General features: G+C 44.7%; 1 protein-coding gene across 3 annotated transcripts in view; it reads right to left on the bottom strand.

Moving 5' to 3' along the window:
* The window catches only part of RNF103 (ring finger protein 103), a 144,118-nt gene that overhangs the window by 66,173 nt on the left and 55,160 nt on the right, over positions 1-22,785 (bottom strand). The window contains exon 1 of one of the 3 annotated variants that reach the window (XM_029592932.1): positions 7,488-7,637. The exons of 1 other annotated variant lie outside the window; for it this stretch is intronic. In XM_029592932.1, the coding sequence (XP_029448792.1) occupies positions 7,488-7,532 (45 nt within the window). In that variant the 5' untranslated portion in view covers positions 7,533-7,637. Of the gene's footprint in view, positions 1-7,086; positions 7,112-7,487; positions 7,638-22,785 lie in introns of those variants that run through there. One more of the 3 variants, XM_029592941.1, reaches the window with a different exon arrangement.

Here is a 22,785-nt window from a genome sequence, read left to right as displayed (position 1 = left end):
CCCCCCCCCCCCAACAAAAAAAAACAAAAACAAAACTACTGAGTTCGGGGTTCCCTGCTATACGGGAAGGAAATCCCAGATATTACATAACAGACACAACTGCAGGTATGATTTAGGGTGCACATAATCCAGGTTCTAAAGGAAACTCTGGTCCGTTATACTTTATCAAGGCTCACCGAATGCAACGGCTGGGTTATATGAGAAGAGTTGGGGGAATAGAAACGGGAGAAAAATGCCAAATTAGCTGTCAATTAAGGCTGATGGCAGTGTAGCCCTATTTGGGACAAGTTCTGATCGCATTGGAAACATGAAGGAAGGGGAGGAAGTTCCCAGGAGAACAAGACTGGAAAGGTGTACTCCATGGAGTTCACAAATCTCCAAAGGCATTGTTTACCTCTAGCATGTACTAACCAGGGAAGAAATGCAATCACTATGCACTTTCACAGGGGGGGGGGGGGGGGGGGTGGGGGTGGGAGGAGGAGTACATGGTGCCTGCATTTCCTCCTCGATAAGTCCACATCCCCCACCTAACTCTGATGCAGCTTGCTCTACCTTCTCCTCCACTCCACACCCATTACAGTGCACTCCTCTCCCCCTAAACCCATATCCTTGCTCTCCTCTCTCACCCACCCCTCCCTTTCCCCATTTCTCTCATTCTCCTCTACTCACCCTCACGACTGCTGCAATTCAACATGTCCTGCCTGCCCCAATGGGTGCTGAGATGGCCTACTCCTGCCAGATAGTGGCTCTCTTGGCTCTTGCTGTTCTCCATCATACTATTAAGTGACTTAGATTTAAGTATTTAAAAAAAAAAAAAAATCAAGTATTTTGTCTTGCAAACAAGGTTCTTATTTCTGTTTTATAAATTTTGAGAAGCATCTAAAATGATCTCTATCTTTCCCTAGCATTTCCCTTTATTTCCATGTGCTGTTTTGATTATCTTTATTGCAGGTAGATCTACTGTTGCCCTTTGTAGTAAACAACTGTCTTGACTATGTCATCGTTCATAAGGAATCAAAGAAATTAGGTTTAGTGGTTAGAGGAGAGGGCCAAGAACCGGAGAAGCTAGGGTTCAAATCCTGCTTCTTCCACTGACACACCAAGTCCAAATCACTAAGCCCTCCATTACCGCAGGGACTTACCCAAACTGGGACAGTAACCTATTCACGGTACCTAACTTGGAACTTGCCTTGAGCACAGGTTTGAAAAAGTAAGTAACTAAATCTAAAATCAAAAGCAAGCTTAACATTAGCGATACAGCCCTTATTCCATCCACGTTGGTGATCAGTACCATTAGCTGTAGCTTCCACTATTTTGCCATTACTCATGATTGTGAGTCTCTCAACCTCTGACAAATCAGACATTTGTATCTGTACAATACTACAAAACATTGTATTGTAAACTGCCTAGATGTTATGGTTGTTTGGCATTATGTTTAGAAACTTAGAAGCATGACGACAGAAAAAGACTATGTGGCCCATCCATCCAATTAATTTAGCATTAGAATTCTCATCACTTCCTTAGAGATCCCCTCTATTTATCCCATGTTTTCCTGAATTCAGATACTGTTTTTGTTTCCATCACTTTGACTGGGAGGCTGTTCTATGCATCTATCACCCTCTGTAAAGAAATATTTCCTAAGATTACTCCCGAGCCTTCCCTCTCTCACCTTCATCCTCTTGTCCATTGCACATGTGAGGCGAGCTTCTTTCATGGAAACCTTTGAGATATCTGAATGTCTCTAGGCTTTCCTCTAGGGCAGCGAATCTCAACCAGTGTGTCACCAAGCCCCTACAGGTGTGTCATGGCTTTCCAGTGTCCCACTGCCCTGGTTGTGCTTCCCTCTCTCTCTCCTCCATCTCAGCGAGATGCAGATATTCTTCCATTAACACTAATGCTGTTCCGTCAAGGCAGGAACAGCAGCAGCGTCAGTGGAAGCTGGCAACATCAGCAGCATGGCCCTTTCTTCTTCCTGCCCCCACAGCCTGGAACAGGAAGTGATGTACAGTGGAGCACATGGGAAAAAGAGAAGACCATGCTTCATAAAGCACTGGCAACAGTGCAGGCCCGGACCAAAATAAAGTGCATCCGGTGATGAGCAATGGGAGAAAGAACAGAGTCAGCCCCCCCTCAGCTGATTCTTCATTCTTGGGCCACAGGGGCTGGAGGAAGAGGCTACTGCAGCTGCCATTTGCGCTGGGAAGGAGGGGGTTCATTAGCAGGAGCGAGCCAGAGGAAGAAAGAGCATGTGCATATGCCTGAGAGCTTGTATACAAGTAAGAGAGCATATTTGTGCAAGTGTGATTGATAGTATATGACTAAGTGCGAGAGCAGGTGTGTGTGTGAGACAGAGAGAATGTGTGAGATAAAGAACATATAAGTAAGAAAAAGACTGGTCAGGGATGTGACTGGTGTGAGAGAGACAGACTGGTCGGGGAGGTCACTGGTGTGTAAGAGAGAGACTGGTCACAGGGTCTAATTGGGGGGGGTGTGTGTGTGTGACTGGTTGTGGGCCCTAAGGAAGAGGACCGTGAGGACAGAACCTCAGCAGCCACTGCTGCTTCTGGTGAGTGCTTTTGGCCTACAAAGGAAAGGAGTAGGAGAGCTGCTGGAGGGGGTAAGTAAAGGTGGCTTTTTAAGTTTATTTTTCTTGATTGACTGCCTTTTTAATTATTGGGTATTATGTGATGTGTCTGCTGTTTTTAAATATTTTATTGGTATTTGGACAATTTTTAATCATTTTTATGAGTTTTTAATTGGATGTTATTCTGTTCATCAGTTTTGTAACATTTATTAGTATAGTTCTATAATTATTTTTATGTGGGGATCTACAGCAGCTGTTTTCCTCACAGGAGGTGTTTTAATTTTTAGGGCCTGGTTTAATATTTGTAGTGTTGCTTTTCATAGTTAGGGTCATTACTGTTTGAGTGTGTTCCATAATGCAGGTGTAACTTTGTGCGGGTTAGTTTGGGTGCATTATTGCAGATCCTGGGACTATATTAGGTGCTAATTTCTCTTTCCATTGCTCCAAGTTTGCACTGCATGCAGAATGGGGGGGGGTTGGGTTTCTATTCCAGTTTCTATCGCCATATATATAATTTGTGGTCTTTCTGTATTTGGTGAAGGTCTGTTTTGTGCGTGTGACTGAGGTGAGGTATTTTACTAGCATGTTCGCATTTGTATCAATCTTATTTGTTGTGTTTTCTCAATAGGACGTGCATTGATGGTAAGTTACTGTCTTTTCATAAGAAGGGCTTTGCGTCTGGTAGTAGAGAGAGTTTGTTTTGTTTTTCTGAGATGTCACGAGAACCAAAATATTTTTTTCTATGGCGAGTTGTAAGGTAAAGCCCTAGTTCTGCTCTGCACCCATTGTTGGGGGTCAAGGGGGTTCCATTCGATGCAGAGTGCATGTTTACATTTAGCCCCGTGACGGTCACATGTTCAGTTTGTCACACATATGAGAACCATCTGTCTGGTGTGTATCAACCAAAAAAATAGGTTTAGAACCACTGCTCTAGATTATATGTTTATATCTTTAAATCTATCCCAATATGCTTTAGAACGAAGACCATTAACCATGTTAGTAGCCACCCTCTTGACAGACTCCATCCTGTTTATATCTTTTTGAAGGTGTGGTCTCCAGAATTTTACACAGTAATCTAAGTGAGGTCTCACCAGGGACCTAAACAGAGGCAATATAACCTCCCCTTTTCTGTTGACCATTCCTTCCCCTATGCAGTCAAGCATCTTTATGACTTTTGTCCTCACTTTTATCCATCTGGCCACCTTAAGATCATCACACACAATTATCCCCAAATTCCACTCTTCCTTTGTGTTTTGAAGAATTTCACCTCTCTCGAGATTTTGCAACCTAAATGCATTACTCTGCATTTTTCAGCATTAAATCTTAGTTGTAAGACTTTATAGCATTCGAGCATCGCTAGTACCTTCTCATGTTTTCCACACCTTCCTGGCTGTCTACCTTGTATCATCGGCAAAAAGACAAACCTTTTTCAACAATCTTTTAATAAAATTGAATATACAGACAGCACAATGCTGCTCCCTGAACGCTACTTGCAGTACCACTCTTTAACAAACCACTAAAAAGTACACTTGGCTTTTACTTGTCCTAGTAGTTCCAAAAGCAACTTCAGTATTGCAACAAGGCTGAGCAAGAGTGAGGGACAGGAACTGGTCTCTACTGTCCCACTTGCTAGAGCAGAAAATATGAGCCAAGGTGACCTTTTAAATTGCTCATATCCCAATGTCAGAATAGGTTCTCCTATTCTGACATTTATCCGTAAATACAGAATAATATCAATAACCTTACTGTAGTCCAGCCCAAGTGTGATTCCTGCCATCTGTCTAGATTATAATCTTAAACTGCCTCTCATAGTGACTGATGTAATAAGACCCGCAGTGAAATAGACGCTAGTTGTCTGTGCATTTTTTTTTTAGCATGCGCAACCAAATCAGGTGCTTCCATCAGCTGGTTCACATCATACCTATATAATAGATCATATATAGTTAAAAAACAGAGTCCAGACAAAAACCCCTACCTCATGGTGTCCCACAAGGATCCTCATTATCTTCCACTCTCTTCAATATATACTTGCTACCTTTATGCAAACTCCTATCTGAACTCGGATTATCATATTACATATATGCTGATGATGTCCAAATTCTCCTCCCAATAGATGACAACATAACCTACTGCATTAAAACACTGGAGCATCCACCTTAAAGCAATCCAGCAACTTCTAACAAAAATTGCCCTCACCCACAACAAAACCGAGTTGCTCTACATATGCAACAAAACCTCACCCATATTTGACCCTCAACTCATTAATGGCATAACAAAGAAATTATCCTCACTGCAAAAGACCTAGGGATCACAGATACTGAACTAAACCTCAAAAAGCACATTAATAACATTATAAAAGAAGGATTCTACAAGCTCCAAGTCTTAAAGAAGATCAAGCTTCTCCTACATCCTCATGATTACAGAATAGTATTACAAGCCCTCCTATTCTCCAAACTAGACTATTGTAATATAATACTCCTAAGTCTGCCAGCTTCCACCATTAAACCACTTCAACTTCTACAAAATGCAGCAGCAAGATCACTCACCAACAGCAAGAGGTCTGACCACATCACCCCAATTCTCAAAGAGCTTCATTGGTTACCGATCCTCTTTAGGATACAATATAAAACCTTATCTCTCATCCACAAAGCACTATACAATAAAAACACAGAATGGATGAATGTCGTACTTCAATTCCAAAACCCACATAGGAATCTACGCTCCACAAACACCGGTCTTCTCTCAACTCCCTCCCCAAGACTAACTCACCGCAATTCAACCAGAGAACGTGCTTTCTCCATAGCAGGACCCCCCTTTATGGAACACCCTCCCCACCGACCTAAGACTTGAACAAACGTTGCAAACTTTCAAAAAGAAACAAAAAACATGGCTCTTCAAAAAGGCATTCACAGCATCATGAGTTCAATCACCACCCAACTCCCTCACACTCATTTCTCCCTCATCCTATACTCCATCCCTTTCACTCACCGACAAACCCCCTACTACACTCACCAACCCATTTCCATGAAATATTCAATCTACAATTTCCCCTATCCATCTAACGTACTTATACATCAATCCTATATGGCCAAAATAATACAGAGTGCCTATCCTCCATATGCCTAAATGATGATAAAAGAAATCCCTCCCTCTAGTTTTTCTTTACCTGATTTGTTTTATTAGCCTTATCTACTAAATCCTTCTACCCCTGTTTTGCTCTAATTTACACCCTGTTGCATTGTAACCTTTTTCAACTTGTTCTATGTAAACCGATGTGATAACCTATGTTGAATATCGGTATATAAAAGCAAATAAATAAATAAAATAAATAATAAAGGCCACATATGTAAATGAGATGCACACAGAAAATACATGCTTATGTGAAACTCAGGTGGAAAAGCACGCACAAACACGCGCTCACAGACCTATGTAATAAACTGCACACAAACCAGTGCCGAAACCCACATTAATGTGGTGATCTGCGAGTGATTCTCGGGGGGGGGGGGATATGAAGCCTTCCCCTTTCAATAAACTGCAAAGAAATTAGTGGTCCGGGAGTGTAACTGAAGGTGGGCAGAGCAATGTCTATCCCATTCATGTTCTGTCTACAACTACATGGCAGCTGTTCCAGCAGAGGCTGGTAGGCATGGTTAATGCAGCAGAGATATTTTCTGCCGACCCGCAGAATAAAACGAACATCCAGAAAAAGTGAAAGTAATCCACGATTACCCCAAAATTGCACAAACACAATAATGCCAGCAAAACTGGTCTGCACACGCTTTAACTCCTGCCCTGACCCATTTACCTCAAAATCTGCATACAAAAACCCATATTAACCAACACACGCTATATTACATAGCCCATAAATAATTTGCCTCATTCGCATGCATTAGTGCTAAACTCGCCCTGTGTGTTTTTAAGTGGGTTTCTGCATGCGTTTTTCCCACACTGAATACATTATTACATACCTGCCTAAAGCTAGTGTGGTAAAAACGCATGCAGAAACCCACAGCAGCTTTAGCACTGTTTATTACATCGGACCTTTAGAAATTCAGCTTAAAAGCCATATCTACTACCACTACTAAACATTTCTATAGCTCTCTTAGGCATATATGTTACAGGTACATTATAATAATTATCCCAGCTCCTCCACAACGGGAAAAAAAAAAACAGTTATTCAGCATAAAAATCAACCAAATCCATTTCCCTTCTAATTAAAACCCCATCAAAATTCCTTCCCCAACCTCAAGAGGGGTACAGGAGACAGTTGCAATGTTTGGCCAATAGATGGTAAGGGATATGGGCAAAAAATGTCACTAAGCTGTCTGGGAATCAAGGGGTGGGGCGCATACCTGTCCAAACTCTGATGCAAGACATTTGAAGTTAAAATGGTCAAACACTGTGGAAATGATTTTAAAGTATTTAATGGAGACTTCTGTTTTTCAACTCACTACCAAAACAATTCTACCGACTCCCTATCGCTGTAATGCAATCTGAGTTACCTGTATTATCAGAAAACTGTAATCTTTTACTCTGAGCTGCTCATTCGGTTTGGACCCGATGAAGGGAGCGGTAACTTCCTAAGGCTAGTCAAGAAACACGTGAAGTCAGTGCGACAGAAAGTCATCACCTTAGATTATGCTCAGACTTGCACGACAACCACACTACTTTATCGAAACTCTTTAGGCGACCAAAATCAACACACCACATACTAAAACCTAAAAGGTACAGAGAAAAAAAAAGCAACAAGGCAGTTAAGCCGGCGACTATCAGCTACGGGTCCTCTCCAAGCAGAGTCAGGCCGGAGTCAGCCTCCGCTTGCTGAACCGGAGGAGGGGAACGAGAATGGCGCGAGCAGGCAGAAGTCCCTTTAAAGGCGCCAGGCCAGATGCGCCACACGTACCAGCTCCTTGGGGGGCCTCTCCTGAGTCTTGCCGAACAGCCCCATAGCGATGGAGGTGGAGGTGGCGGCTGCTCTTCTCACCGCGGTTCCTTCCGGCTTCCGCACCTCTCGCCGTCTGACGTCAGGACGTGCCGCACGTGCCCTGAGCGCATCTTGCGCTAGGGAGGCGGAGGGAGGAATGGAGGGTGTGAGGCGGCGTGTGTGTGCCCTGAGCGCATCTTGCGCTAGGGAGGCGGAGGGAGGAATGGAGGGTGTGAGGCGGCGTGTGTGTGCCCTGAGCGCATCTCTAGCGGAGCTGGAGCTCGGGAGGCGCAGCTGAAAGATGGCCGCGAGCGAACGGGACCCACACCGCTTCCATCAGTGCCTCGCACCAAAATGACTTGGTTGAGTGGTGCAAGATATTTCTAAGTCGATAAAAGTTAGGACCTTTTTTTTTTTTTTTTTTTTGCTTTCCTTTTCCTCCCCTCCCATAGAGCCCTGTGTGCTCGCAGGGCAGTGGTTCTGTTGCTCCGGGCTTTGAACCCTTGTCAGGCTGCGGAGTTCCTATGGTTTCTTATGTTAGTACATTTGCTACAGAGGGAGAGGGCGGAAGGCACGTTATATTATTATTGTTTTTTGTTGGGTTTTTTTTTTAAGTCGCCGCTGATTATGAGCACTCACAGCAGCATTCTTATTGCGGCCAACCATATCTGCTATCATGTTCAGGATTGCCAACTGACCTGATTTTTTGGAGGGGGACTTTACAGATTTGAAGGGTGGCTTAAATGTTGAGGAATGTCCTGATTGTAGCCTTCTAGCTGCAGATTAGCATCCAATCCTCCCCAGCAATTGTACAATACAGTATGTGCTTTGGTAGCTACTCTTTATTTAATATATCTTATGCACTTATTTTGTTTCACTTATATAGACTTCAGGTCATGATTAAGTCAGGGACCTACAAAATTTAAAAACAGTAATTTGGCTACAAGCCATTCTTTTTCAGAGTAAAGTTCAAGATATGGGGCTCCGAAGGGGTAGACTCATGTAACATCAGAAAATATCTCTTCATAGAAAGGGTTGTGGATGCATGGTAAAACCTCCCAACGGAGGTGATAGAAGCAAAAAAAAAAAAAGTTCAAAAAAGCTGAGACAAATACAGAGGAACAAGTGAGGGGAAAGTTAGAGATCAACTAAGGGCTATGGCACTATAGCAGGAGGTAAACTGTGGATTCCTAAAGGCATGTGGATGATAATGAAGAAAAGGGTGCATGGGAGTACTGCATGGCACAAAATGCCATGCCGAACAGTTATACCTTTGTAATTGGTATGCTCACAGTCACAAGGACGTTCCCAGGCCACTGTCATGCCAGTGCCTGATCACTTAGAGTGAGGTCACACTCAGATATTTAACAGCATACCACTTTGTAGCATATGTACATCTAGAGAGCGTGTAACTGGCATGCCTACAGGTATAGAGAGTGTTGGTGTTGTTTCCATGACATTTAGGGAGATGTCATGAAATGGCAGTATGTATTTCATATTCAGGACCGGTGGTCACAATACTGCATACATCACACTACTTTGGGATCACACCTTCCATTACAGTCTGGCTGAAAGCAACTGTGCTACCTGGTAGAGTTTTTAGTATGTGCACAGCTCCTTCAAAGGTAGCATTCTGCTTTCTCAATGCATGCACCCCTCTAAATGCATGCACCCTACTACAGCAAGCAGTGAAATGTATCACAATTGATTTGCAAAAGGCTGTCGTGATGTTATGTAGGTGGCGCTGCCTTCTTGGGAAACCTATGGGAGGATGCACTTGCAGGTGAATGAAGGCAGGATAGTGAATCTTAATAGAAGGCATGGTGGATTACTGTAACCGTCTTAAAAAGTCAGTAAGGAGGCCCAGACAACTGATCCGTAAAGATAGACTTTTATTGCCAGCAAGATGCAGTTAAGACAATGGCTTAGTACAACTGCATGCCCCTCCCCACTCGGAGCAGGCTCTTATACATTCTACAATTCTTATCTGTTACACATGCGTTGTAAACACTGCTGAGCAGGCATTCTCGGCGGAGCATTTCAAGTAGGTGTAGCTTATAATCAAGTCATTGTTTCGTCATTTAATTGACGTGATATGTTAGACATTTCATAGCATCTATTGTATTAATACAATACAAATTATTATTATAAAATGGTGGTGTGTTCCACTGAATGTCAGTACGTAACTACGTAATGCAAGCCATTGCGTTCCAAATGTTAGTACGTTCAATATGGCTGTGCGTTTCAATGCTGGCGCTGTTAATCAGAAAATTTCAGTTGTCTCATTCAACGATCGTCCATAAAATTGAACTCCTTCATTCCCCCCTTTGATACTTCAACTTCTGTAGAAGGCGGAAGTATCACTTTCATCTGTGAGGTAGCTGAAAAGACAAACAATAATTAGTATTACATTCACTTGGTGTGGGCCCTAATATATCTGCTAGGTTGTTGGTCTCTTCACCGGGGTTGAGACGAGGGGTCCCTAGTGGAGCACCCCCCCCTTTGTAGCCGGACTTACCCTAACAGACATGATGGCCCATGTATGTTAGTCACATTAATTGCATTAAAGGTTAGTGTCAAAGTATTCATCTTCTGAGTCTGATGAATCATAGGAGGGAAATGTTGAGATGGAAGTATACTGGGCTAGCATAACAAGTTGAGCTGCTGCTCTTCGATCAGCAATCTTCTCCATCATGGTACGGAAGTTCCTGAGGAAAAGAGGAAAACATAAAGGAAATATAGCACAAGAGATTAGGAAAAATATCAAAGGAAAGAAGAGCTCCTTGAATCCTGGAATGGATGAGAGCCAGCTGGGCATTGATGCTGTCCAGTCAAAGGTCCCGGACCAAGTCTGTACGGGAACATGAGCCAGTCGCACCATACGATCAGTGATTTCTTCAATGACTTTGCTTTTATCATCAATCTGTAAACAACAATTAGAAAGATTAAACTTTCCACACACACCACCTTCCTGAGCTAGAAGGTAGTCCAATGCTAGGCGATTCTGGTATACAGCAGTAATTAATTTAGTGTTCTGTTTGGCAAGAGTGTTGAGAGCCAGGGCTGAGTCATTAGTAAGAAATTCAAGTACTGCTTGGAGTCTAATGATACGATTTATCATGTAAATTGGTGTTCTGTATCCATATGAGCCGTCTTCTGCCCATGTAGCTGGTCCGTAGTATTCTATAATGCGTTCCGGTGGCCATTCTTGATCAGACCAATCTCCGATTGAAACTTGAGAATTCCTGCGTCGTCTGCTCGGTTTCATGGGACTATATACAGGAACACCTAGAGTCTCACCTGCTGTGACTGGTAATAGGAAGAAACTAGGACGTATGGTTGCCAGGAAACAAGTACCATACCATTTGGAAGGTAATTGTTCATAAGCCCGTCGTCCACATACGAAATAGTACCCATCAGGGGCTGTGAATTGAGTCGAGGATTTTCCTGCTGCTTCCCAGGTGGCATTCAAACTAGATTCAGTCCAAAATGGAGCAGGTATGGTCTGATTTTCTGTCTGCCACCAGGTTTGATTGTCCGTTGTAACGGTAAGGACTCCTGTGCATGGCGAATTCCCAATTGGTATAGTATATAGTTTGGAGAGGTGTCGTGATATACATTGTCTTCCAATAAGGCGGGCACAGAGAACAGTAATCTGATGCTTTATCCATAACCCCATCCAGGACTGAGTGTGAAGGCCAGGCTGTAGGCTCACCAGAACATCAAAAATCTTCAATAACCCCTGGACCTCAGCTCTAGGATCAGGTATCTTCTTGGTCTCCAGGTTCAAGATGGTGCCTATCTTTTTTATGAATCTGGAGTATGAGAGATCCTTCGGAGGTGATGTTGGTTTGGGTGGATCTTCTAGGGGATCCAATGTTATAACTGAAGATCCCAGAGAGGGTGGAGAGGAATACACCAGGTCTTGGCTTGGTCTAGAGGCCGGCGGGCTTAACTCTATCACTAGCTCTTCATCTTCCGATGTTCCTTGGAGCAGGGAAGAAGGAGCAGAATGCGAGAGTTGAGAAGACACTAACTTGTCGAAGAAGGTCTGAAGAATCCCAGTAATCTGGGTCATCATTTGCGAGGCTGCACCCTGTAATGTCCAAGAGGTGAATGAGGATGTTCTTTTCTTTTTGGCCAGCAGAGGGTCCTCCAGGCCTATCCTGGGAGAGTCAGATGTTCAAGGCCGCAGTTTGCAGATGAATCAGTCCAGATGACTCATGTCACGATCATGGGATCTGTACCTCTTTTGCTTTGGGACAGTCAAGCACTCCCTGCTCCTGCTGTTCCTGTTCGAGGGTGAGGAACAAGAGCTTCCAGAAATGCGAGGAGCATCCACCTCAGAAGCACCCGAGTATTCCACATCAGAGAGAGTGAAGGCTATTGGCAGGTCTCTCGATTGGTGGGAACTTCCCCTGGCAGAATCTTGTGACGAGTGATGCTCATGCATCGAATGCCTCAACACCACATGGTGGGGTTTGCTTTTAGCCTCAGTTGCTTCAAGACATGCATCATTGCCTACAAAGCCTGCCTCGGTGCCAGTTGCATCAGCGTGGTGGTCTTCTGCTTCATGTGGACGACACTCTATGTTGGGTGACTTGCGCTGTATTAGATGCCTCAGCTCTCTGCCAGTCTTTCAGAATGAGCATCGCGGACGACACACTCGATGCAGGGACACCTTTTTTACTCCACTCCATGGCGTCTGAAGCTGCACGGGCCTGTCAAGGTTTCTCATCCCTGGCCTTGTCTCTAGCCTCCTTTGAAGATTTCAAGCCCTGGAACTTACTAGTAGATGGCTCCAAGGAAGACACCTGCTTTCTCTCATCCAGCCTCCTAGGCTCTCGGCCCAGGGAAGATTGTGTGGAGCGCTGGGTGGGGGCATAAGAGCCCGATGGGACCTCTTCTGACTCCCAAAGCTTAGCGATCTTTGAGGCCCGCTGGTGCTGAGCCCATGGAGACATTCTGCCGCAGTCCCGGCAGGATGTTTGGTCATGGTCTGGCCCCAGGCATAAGTAGCAATAATTATGTCCATTAGTGGTGGACTTAATTTTGCTGCATTGGCAAAACTTAACGCCTGGGGTCTTTGGGGCCATGGTAGCACTGAAAAGTGCTGTTTGGGGTTCACCGAGGTGAGATGAGGAGAAGAACAAAGAGAGAAAAACCAAAGAGGTGAGAGTGAGAAGAACCCGCGTCCATTAGCTGCGCAGGAAAAGCAAAAACAGACTATGCAGGCAGTCGCATGGAAGGTACCGCGCAGGCGTGCAGGAGCAAAACTCTGTACATTCTAAGAGAAGTTCCCACCTCAGGCCATTAGGGGGCACTCCCAGACAGCATGGCTAATTCAGCCTGCTTATCTGTGGGAAAATAGTTTATAATTACACATAATCCCAAAAGACTGGAAAACAAAATTTGGTATAAAAATGTAGAATGCAGAGGCAACATGAGAAAGTAAGACTTAATGAACTAGCTGGTTAACAAAAGACCCAGAAGCATGTCATCACAAATTGGTTGTGGTATCCAAGATCTGGCCTATCAAAGGACCACACACAGGTGGTCCAGTATTGGTAAGAAAGTTTCACAAGTATTGCTTCAGCTCTATCATATCTTAGTTTGTAAGTCTAATGTAAGACAAGTAATAACAAAAAAGCATGCCTTTACTAATAGGTGTTGATCTGCTATCATTTATTTGTTGTATTGCTTGTTTCTGATATTGGGACATGAGACCCCAATAGTGTGTGATTTGTTAGCAGTCCATAGAAGGGAACTAACGAAGGCTACTTCCATACAATGATCCTTGGAAATATCTATGATGGCGCTCTCAATCTAATATTACCATTATCATATCATGGAAACTAGACAAAATTACTGAACCTTTTCAGATCCAAGTAGTCCCTCTTTTCCTCAGCACAATGTCAAGTGTCTCATCTGATAACACTTGGTGACTATGTAAAACCTTAAAGGTGAACTGTAAAAGCTCAATGCATGCCAAAACTGGGAGATATGCAAAGATGTTGAGCCAGCACGTGCCATGCAGATTTTAAAAGTTTCCCATTTAGCACATAAATTCCAAAAAAAGGGGCAGGGTATGGGCGTTCCTGGATTTCAATTTCAAATTTGCACGTAAATATGCGTACAGGCGTGCATCGAGGTACCCTGCTGTGTAACTTTACTTCTGCTATGGAGGACATGAAAGTTATTAAATAAAGATCAATGGATAGATCAGCAGGGTTTTGAGGGTTGGGGCTAACAGTGGAGAAGGGAGGCTATTAAATTAGGGGGGTTTGGAAGTCCTATCCCTTACTTGGGTGAACTGGGAATGAACTGGAAAAACTGTTAATGGCATTGGCACTTATCTCTTAAAATCCCCCCACTTATATGGTAGAAACATTTGCACACATTCATTTTAATTGCATGCACATGTGTGCGCGTTCAGGCTATTTTATAACATAAGCACATATACGCACGTATATTAGAAAATGACCACATCCCTGGGCACGGGCCAACAAACACAGGCACATGTGTGCCCATGCCCCTGTTTAAAAGTTACCATCTCCATGTTTACAATATACAGTATCTTGGAAAGCAGGCTCTCTACTGTTAAGGAGGATTAAAGTTTTATTAGGTAAACATATTTTGTAGCTCTCCATTTACTCTGAGGCCTTTGACCATGTGTTTTAATGTTTGAGGATAATGGAAACTATCATGGCTATAAATTCAAGGCAAATATGCTCTCCTTAGGAGACTTGGGATTGTGTTTTTGTGAACGAGGGTGGGTGATTACTTGCTTGGAGGTAGTCATGGTAAGATCTGATAGAGCCTGGTTCCACAGGAGTTTTTGTATCTGAGGCTGGGTGATTATTTGCTGTTCAGGGAATGCCATTTGTGCTTGTAGAATTTTGCATATTGACATATCCAGGTAGGTATTTTCGTTTTGGAGCAAATTTGAATAGATTTTGCATTGTAATCCATCTTAAACTAGGATCCTTCTGGTAGAAGGGGGGATATAAATGCTGAATTAAACAACTTGCTTATTGGCACCCTGCATTGGGACTAATTCTTCAAGAAACATACTCAATTATTGACTAGAACTTGCATGTTCTTCCTTTATTTTAGCTGCTGCAGTTCATCACCAAAACTAGAGCATGCCATGTTTACAAGAATTTGTCACATCCAAAACAGGGGCTACTTTGCTATGAGGTGATCAGTTTTCTTAGACTGCAGCAACCATTGATGGAGACACTCTAGTTCACTATTTACAAGCCACCAAATGCCCCCTATACCAACATCTCTGTCTATCTTATCCAGTGACCTGCTCTGGAGAATTCAACTATTAGCATACTGCAGGGGGCTACTGGCACAACTTTCTAAATGATGACGCTCCTGTACGCTCCAGCAAGATCACTCTATTCTTTGACTCCAAACAACCTGGTTCTTTCCATTCAACTAGATGACATACTGTCATTAACCCTGATCTGGCTTTTAATCGCACAACTTTCATTTCTAGCTCTCCTCCCATAACTGTGATCAGCAGTTTTCCACATAACATTGACCATCTATGATGCAGCATTTGTTAATCCTTTATGGTATATTCCTGTTCCATATTAGAACTTTGCCAAAATGAACTGCAATACATTTAAAGCAAATTAAGTTAAACTCATTATCAATTTCACTTAAACTGATCAGCTCTGATACTGACCGTGTCCACATTACACTCTCTACCAGGGTTTCCCAAACCTGTCCTGGGGACCCCACGGCCAGTCTGGTTTTCAGGATATTCATATTAAATATACATGAGATAAATTTGCATATATTGAGTCCCCGTAGTATGTACATTTATCTCATTTATATTCATTGTGGATATCCTGAAAAACAGATTGGTTGTGGGATACCCAGGACAGATTTGGGAAGCCCTGCTCTATACCCTTATCATTAAGAATGCAAAGACATTAAGACAATATGCCTCATTGTTTTCAAAGTCCTACAGTCTGAGGTGAAAAGCTCAATGAGAAACCAGCCATACATCACCAATTTGCATCGAAAACATAGGACATTTATAAGACAGCCACAACTCTTCTTTATCTTAACAAATGGAGTCAGGATGAATGTAAATTACTGGAAACATCAACTTTATTTGTTCCAGCGGAAAAGACTAGTCTACTATTTGCTGCCTTACTGGTAACGTCTAACAATTTTCAAAGCAAAAACCACATATGGAAGTGCTATAACAAACTGATAAAAAATGTACAACATTGTAACTACATACAAATACTGATAAAGATAGAGACCTTCATAACAAAGAGCTTGAATACCACCTGAGTTTAAATGGTTAAGCTTTCTATTTTAGTCTTAAAGTCCAGTCCCATATGTTTTTAGAAAACATTTTTTGCGCATAAAATCAATAACGGATAAATATTTGGATAAGTACCTTTATTCAATCTCACTATCTAAACTTCCAGATCAGGTACAAGCATATTGGAGAGGCGGGAATGGGGTATCTGTATTGAATTGTTGAGAACAAGAATGGATTTATCATTTACAAACTGGACATCCTTTAGGTTTAAATGCGGAAATAGACTGGGGATGTTTATTTGAAAGTGTACTCAAGACTTTTCCCATATGTTTTGTCTGACTTCACTTCCTTCTTTTTTTGAAAGGGAGGAAGTGCCATCAGTTCTTTTAAAAGATGCCATCTTCTTCAAGATATGAATCTCCGTGGGGGATCTGTGTGAGAACAGCTTTAATGAAATTAATTTCAAAGTGCTACTAAGAGAAGTGTAAGGAATACTCATGAAGATTATTATTTGAAGAAGAGTTGAGTACCTTTTCCCTGAAGCAGAGATCATAGAAAATAATTTTTTTTTCTTGAAATGCAGAGCTGTGTGGGGTGGTTGTTTATTCTTTATATATGGAAATGATAGTACTATAATCAGTTTTAAAATAAATTGACATAGGCAGTTTGAGAGATGCACAATTATAAGAATTCTTTAAAAACAATCGTTGAAAACAAATTTTGATGTGTTAAAAATATTTTCTACACTGGATAAGCAATGACAAAAAAAAAAAGGCTTTATAATTATATGTATGTACAGGAAAGTGATAGCACTATAAATTAGTGTGGATTAATTGGTGCCATTATATGAAAACCTATTAATAATTAGCTACATAGTATCTAGTGAGTTGCTGCTGTGATTTCATAAGTTGTTTTGAGAGGTGCCTTTGGGTATTATTGTAGTTGGAGATTTTTGTTAACAACATCTAACAATCTCCACCAATCTAACCAATGACATAGCAACAGATCTTATAAATAATGGTAAATTCACAGATTGTCAGCCACAATGTTAATTCTAAGTTCAAGGAAACTTTGTATTCTCCTAGGACAAGCAGGAATGTAGCCCTCACAGATGGGCTCCATCTGATGATGTCACCTAGCTCGAAAAACTTTTGTCAAAGTTTCTAGAAACTTTGAATGGCACACTGAGCATGCCCAGCATGCCATTATCCGTGCGGCCACACAGGTCCTACTTCAGTCTTGGTTTTTTTTTCTGCGAAGCAGTCGCCTCTTAGTTCTCGGCTTTCTCCACAATTTTTCAAAAACTTCTTTTCATCGAGGATTTTCCTCTGTTTCTTCCCCCGCGCGGGGTCTCTCTTCGCGATCGGTTCCCCCAATCTTCTCTCAGTCTTTGCAGTCAATTCCTGAGCATGTTGCTTCCCAGTGGCCGCCAGCCATCGATTGCTCGCCGGCTTGTTTTTATGGCATCGTCCAGTTTTCGTAAATGCCCCCAGTGCCATGGACCATGTATCTCATGGATCCATTCGAGATCTGTATTCTTTGCCTGAGGGCTTCCTACGACATCCGAGGGTGTCCCGACTGTGCTCAGATGACCCCTAAGGGCCATTGTTCCCAGCTGGACAAGACGGAGTAGCTTTTTTTGTGCCAAAACGTCAGCTCCATTGACTCTGGCATTGGGAGCCTTGTCACCAAAGGGCCACGGAGACCCCACCAATGCGCCGTCGCCTTCCCCGTCCTGTCCAGTTCCTCCTCATGAAGAGAGGGACTCGGGGGGATTGGCCTTCTCCATTATCCAATCGATCCAAGGCATCCGGATCATCGTCGACTGGGCCGAGCACCGAGGGAAGCACCGGCACCAGCAGTTTTCCTCGCATTGCACCGGTGTCGATTCCAGAGGAGCACCGGCCCATGCCAAGTGGTGAAAAGGCCCCATCCTCTTCCAAACCCAGGAGTCGCAGGTGATCCCCATCAAGTGCAGTGCTGGGTACCGAACTTCCACAGCCCCCTTTCCAGCTCCTCACAAAGGAGGATGTCCGCCACAAAATGCTAGAGATGCTCCAGTTTGTGGATGTCCCGAAGGAGGTGGTAGCTATCCCAATCCATGAAATTCTCTTAGAACTTCTATACAGGATGTGGGAGCAACCAGGCTCTGTCCCCCCCCCCCCCCGGTCAACCAGAAGACAGATACCCTTTAGCTGGTCCAACAGGCCCTTGGCTTCCTGAAACATCAGCTCCCCCACCAGTCAGTGGTTGTGGACCCTGCCTTAAAGAAAGCTAAAAGATCTCCTACCATTCCTCCGCCCCTCCAGGCCGAGAACATAGGGCCCTGGATGCCCTTGGAAGGAGGGTCTTTCAAGGGGCAATGCTTATTGCCTGTATCCCTCCTACCAGCTGTACATGGCTCAATACAACAAGAACTTTTGGAAACAAGTTCAAGAGATGACAGAGCACCTGCCTCAATAGCAGCAAGATGCATTGGAGGCAGTAGTACAAAAGGGCCTGGAGGCCAGGAAGCATGAGATACGGACAACTTATTATATCTTTGAGTTGGCAGCCAGGGCTAATGCCTGGGGATTAGCTGCGGGCATTAGCACCTGGCTTCGGGCCTCTGACCTTCAGCCATAGATCCAGGAAAGGCTGGTGGACCTGCCCTGTACCGGAGAAAATCTCTTCGGAGACAAGGTCAGAGACACAGTTGCTGAGCTCAAGGACCATCATGAGACCTTGCAGCAGTTTTCAGCCAGTACCTCGGACCCACCATCCTCCGTGCGCAAGTCTCTGCATCATGGACCTTGCAGGTCCTTCTACCACCAGAGGAGATACTACCCTCCAGCTTCCCACGCCAGAGCACCACACTCTATGGTCATGGACCGACCTCACCAGCAGCATGCTCCCAGACCCCAACCAGCCCCAAAGCCCAGACCAGCTGTGGGCTTTTGACTGGCGGCGGAAGAGTGGAGGCCAACTTGTGGTGCCCATGGACCTCTACCCACCATTCGGGGGCCAACAGCATCTGTTCACAGATCGCTGGCCCTCTATTACCACTGACCGCTGGGTTCTGGCCATCGTACAACACAGTTACCGCCTGAATTTCAGGACAGTCCCGACAGATTCACCACCACCACCAATGTGGGACCTGTCAGGGCATCATGAAATACTCAAGTTAGAGCTCTCGTCCTTGTTAAAGGCCGGAGCAGTAGAACCCGTGACATGCTCTCAACAGGGCCAGGGGTTCTACTCGAGATATTTTCTGATACCAAAGAAAACAGGCGGCCTCCTGCCCATTCTCAACCTCAGGGCCTTAAACAGGTTCTTGCAGCGAGAACACTTCAAAATAGTCTCCTTGGGCACGCTGATTCCTCTTCTTCAAAAAGGAGATTGGCTCTGCTCTCTCGATTTGAAGGATGTGTACGCCCACACAGTGATATTCCCCCATCACAGGAAGTATTTCTGCTTTGTAGTGGGCCACAGACATTTCCAGTACCAGGTGCTGCCATTCAGCCTGGCCTCAGCCCCGCAGGTCTTCATGAAATGTCTAGCAGTCATAGGGGCACACCTGCAACGCAGTGGGGTGCACGTGTTCCCCTACCTGGATGACTGGCTCATCAAGAACACCACGCAGGACAGCTTTATACTCCCTCTGCTTGACAGCCAAGGTATTACAGTCACTGGGGTTCATAATCACGTTTTTAGAATCTTTGACAAAAGTTTTCCGTGCCAGGCTCCATCTGATAATGTCACCCAACTGTGAGGACTAACATCCTGCTGTCCTAGAACACCCGTTACAGGTAAGCAACTCTGCTTTCTCTTAACACCTTATGCTCCTCCTCCCCCACTACTAACCCCCTTCCAACTGTTACCTCCACCCACCCTTCTCCCACCACCCTTTCCCATCCTCCCTCTCCCCTTCCAAAAGTCTATCAACCCCACTACTGTCTCCTTCCCTCCCTTCCTTAGCATGGGTTATCCTAATGCCTTCCTCTCCCACTCTCCCAGTACCAACCCCTCTTCCCACTACTACCTCCACTAACCCCTCTTCCACTCCTTCTTATTTCCATCCCCCTTTCCCATCATCCCTCCCCCTCCCAAAACAGTGTGGAAATCTCCAGTTCCCAGCACACTAGTATCAGAGTCCATGAGCCCAGAGACTACCACCCTAGTGTGAAGAGAAATTAACTGCAACATGGTTGCTGAGCTTGGCAAATGTGTGCTATGTGTTGCCTGCCCAGCTCTGTAAGGCAGTGAACCCTGGACACTAGGCTGGCAAACCCAAAGACCACCCATCCCATGAACAGGATCCAACACAGTAGAGAACATTTAAAAAATATATAATTCTTAAAGAAATAAACATTTATTATCAATATATTAAACAGAATGTACAAGAACAGATTTCAGAGCCTTAAACACAATTACAGTCCAAGAGGGAACGGTGCTGCTCATCCAAAATAGTCTATCACCTTTTGCCTTATTTAATTCCCCCTCGCTGCTCTTGCTTTGTGGGGCTGGAGCGCACATCTCTGGCTCTGTTTCAAGGTCCGGGTTCAGTTCCTGCTCAATGCCATGTTGAAGGGCTATATTGTGGAGCATACAGCATGCTCCCACAATATCTACTACTTTTTCAGGTGAGTATTGAAGAGCTATGTTGAAAAATGCTCTCATTTGCTGCCACTCCCGAAGCTGCTGTGGTATTTGATGTACTGCTTGATCCTCTTCAGCATGGCCCTCAGTACCTGGGTGAAGTGACAGGAGAATATGGATTGCTCCATGCCAGCCACCACAGCCACTGTGTTCTGGAAAGAACCAGTAGCCAGAAAATGAAGGACTCCAAGCAGCTTCACCAGTCCTTGGGTTGACATGTCCACTTTCTGCGAGGGGATCAATGTCCTCTCTGAGCTATTCATACAGGCCCATGACAGCCCTGGAGCTCAGTCTGTAGGTCTTCATAACATCTGATTCCAGCATCCCCAGCAGTGTGGTCCTGAGGTGAAATATCAACTCCCTCTGTACCCTTCTGTGGCCTGTTCCAACCGGAAAAGAAAATTATTCCTTACCTGCTAATTTTCGTTCCTGTAGTACTAAGGATCAGTCCAGACTGTGGGTTATGCTCCCAGTCCAGCAGGTGGAGTCAGAAGCAAAAACTCAAGGGGGGAGGTCCTATATGACCTCACCCCCTGTGCCTCAATCCTCAGTAACTAGACTTACAAAGCCAAAAAGTAGAGACTGAGGGATCAAGAATAACACTTGTTCAACAATCATGAACGAAGATTAAACTGATAAAAACAACTCACAAACAGAACTTGTCAAACCGAACTGTGTAAACAGAGAGCCCTGGAGCCCCAGGGCAAGTTTAAAAGAAGCAGAAAGAATAGGAGTGAAGAGCAGAGGCTTATCCCAATTACAACCCCTAATCACTAGGGAGGGCGTCTGGACTGATCCTTAGTACTACAGGAACGAAAATTAGCAGGTAAGGAATAATTTTCTTTTCCCTGTACGTACAAGGATCAGTCCAGACTGTGGGATGTACCAAAGCTTCCCTACTCCGGGTGGGCCGATAACAGCCCTGCTCTCAAAACACTATCTCCAAAGGAACCGAAAACCGGAGCCCGAACATCTAAGCGATAGTGTCTAGAGAAAGTATGTAGTGATTTCCAGGTGGCCGCTCTACAAATCTCTTGAGCGGACACCAAAGAACTTTCTGCCCAGGACGCAGCTTGCGCCCGAAGGGAATGTGCCTTAACACCCAGTGGTGGTTGGCGCCCTTTCCCTATATATGCAGCAGCAATCGCACCCTTCAGCCATCGAGCGATGGTTGTCTTAGAAGCCATCTGACCCCTCCTGGGGCCCGACCGTAGAACAAAAAGATGTTCCGTGAGACGGAAATCATTGGTGGATGCCAAGTACTGCATGAGACATCTTTTAACATCCAGACTGCGGAGCTGTGTGGGATCCAACACCGAGAAAGAAGGAAGTTCCACCGACTGGTTCAAGTGGAAAGAAGAAACCACCTTTGGGAGAAAAGAGGGTACCGTCCGTATGGAAACACCGTCCTCAGAAAAACGGAGGTAAGGTTCTCGGCAGGACAAAGCTTGAAGTTCCGAGATACGACGAGCTGAACTTATGGCTACCAGAAAAACAGCCTTTAGGGTGAGGTCTTTGATGGTGGCCGCGCGTAAGGGCTCGAACGGAGGTCCTACAAGAACCAAATTGAGACTCCAAGAGGGACAGGGCGATCTGGAAGGAGGTTTCAACTGCCGTACGCCCCTGAGAAAACGGAGTATATCTGGGTGAGAGGAGAGTGGTGAAAACGTCCCCGTCTGCAACAAGGCTCCCAACGCCGCCACCTGTACACGAAGGGAGTTATATGCAGGACCCATTTCAAGGCCAGCTTGGAGGAAAGCTAAGACCTGAACCACCGAGGTGCTACCTGGTACAATGTCATGAACCACACACCAATCCTCAAAGACTTTCCACACCCTGACGTATGTGACTGAGGTGGAAGTCTTTCTAGACCGCAATAGGGTGGAAATAACTGTCTCCGGATATCCTTGACGTCTCAACTTGCGCCTCTCAAAAGCCAGGCCGCAAGACAGAAGCGATCTGCCTCCTCTAAAAATATGGGACCTTGCTTGAGAAGACGAGGAAGGTGACTGAAGCGAATCGGCCCCTCGCGAGCTAGATGAAGTAGGTCCGCGAACCATGGTCTCCTCGGCCACTCCGGAGCTACCAGAATTACCGGTCCTGGGTGATCCTCTATGCGACGAAGCACCCTCCCCACTAGGGGCCACGAGGGAAAGACATACAGAAGGATCTGCCTGGGCCACGGGAGGACCAGGGCATCTACCCCTTCCGCCCCGTGCTCTCGTCTGCGACTGAAGAAACGAGTGGCCTTTGCGTTTGTGGCTGTGGCCATGCGATCCACGTGGGGGAGTCCCCACCGCTTTTCTATCAGAAACATCGCTTCTCTGGAGAGCTCCCACTCTCCCG

This window comes from Rhinatrema bivittatum, chromosome 1 (genome assembly GCF_901001135.1).
Source record: "Rhinatrema bivittatum chromosome 1, aRhiBiv1.1, whole genome shotgun sequence".
NCBI lineage: Eukaryota > Metazoa > Chordata > Amphibia > Gymnophiona > Rhinatrematidae > Rhinatrema > Rhinatrema bivittatum.
Note: the sequence above shows the minus strand (reverse complement) of the source record. Positions and strands in the feature narration are given on the sequence as shown.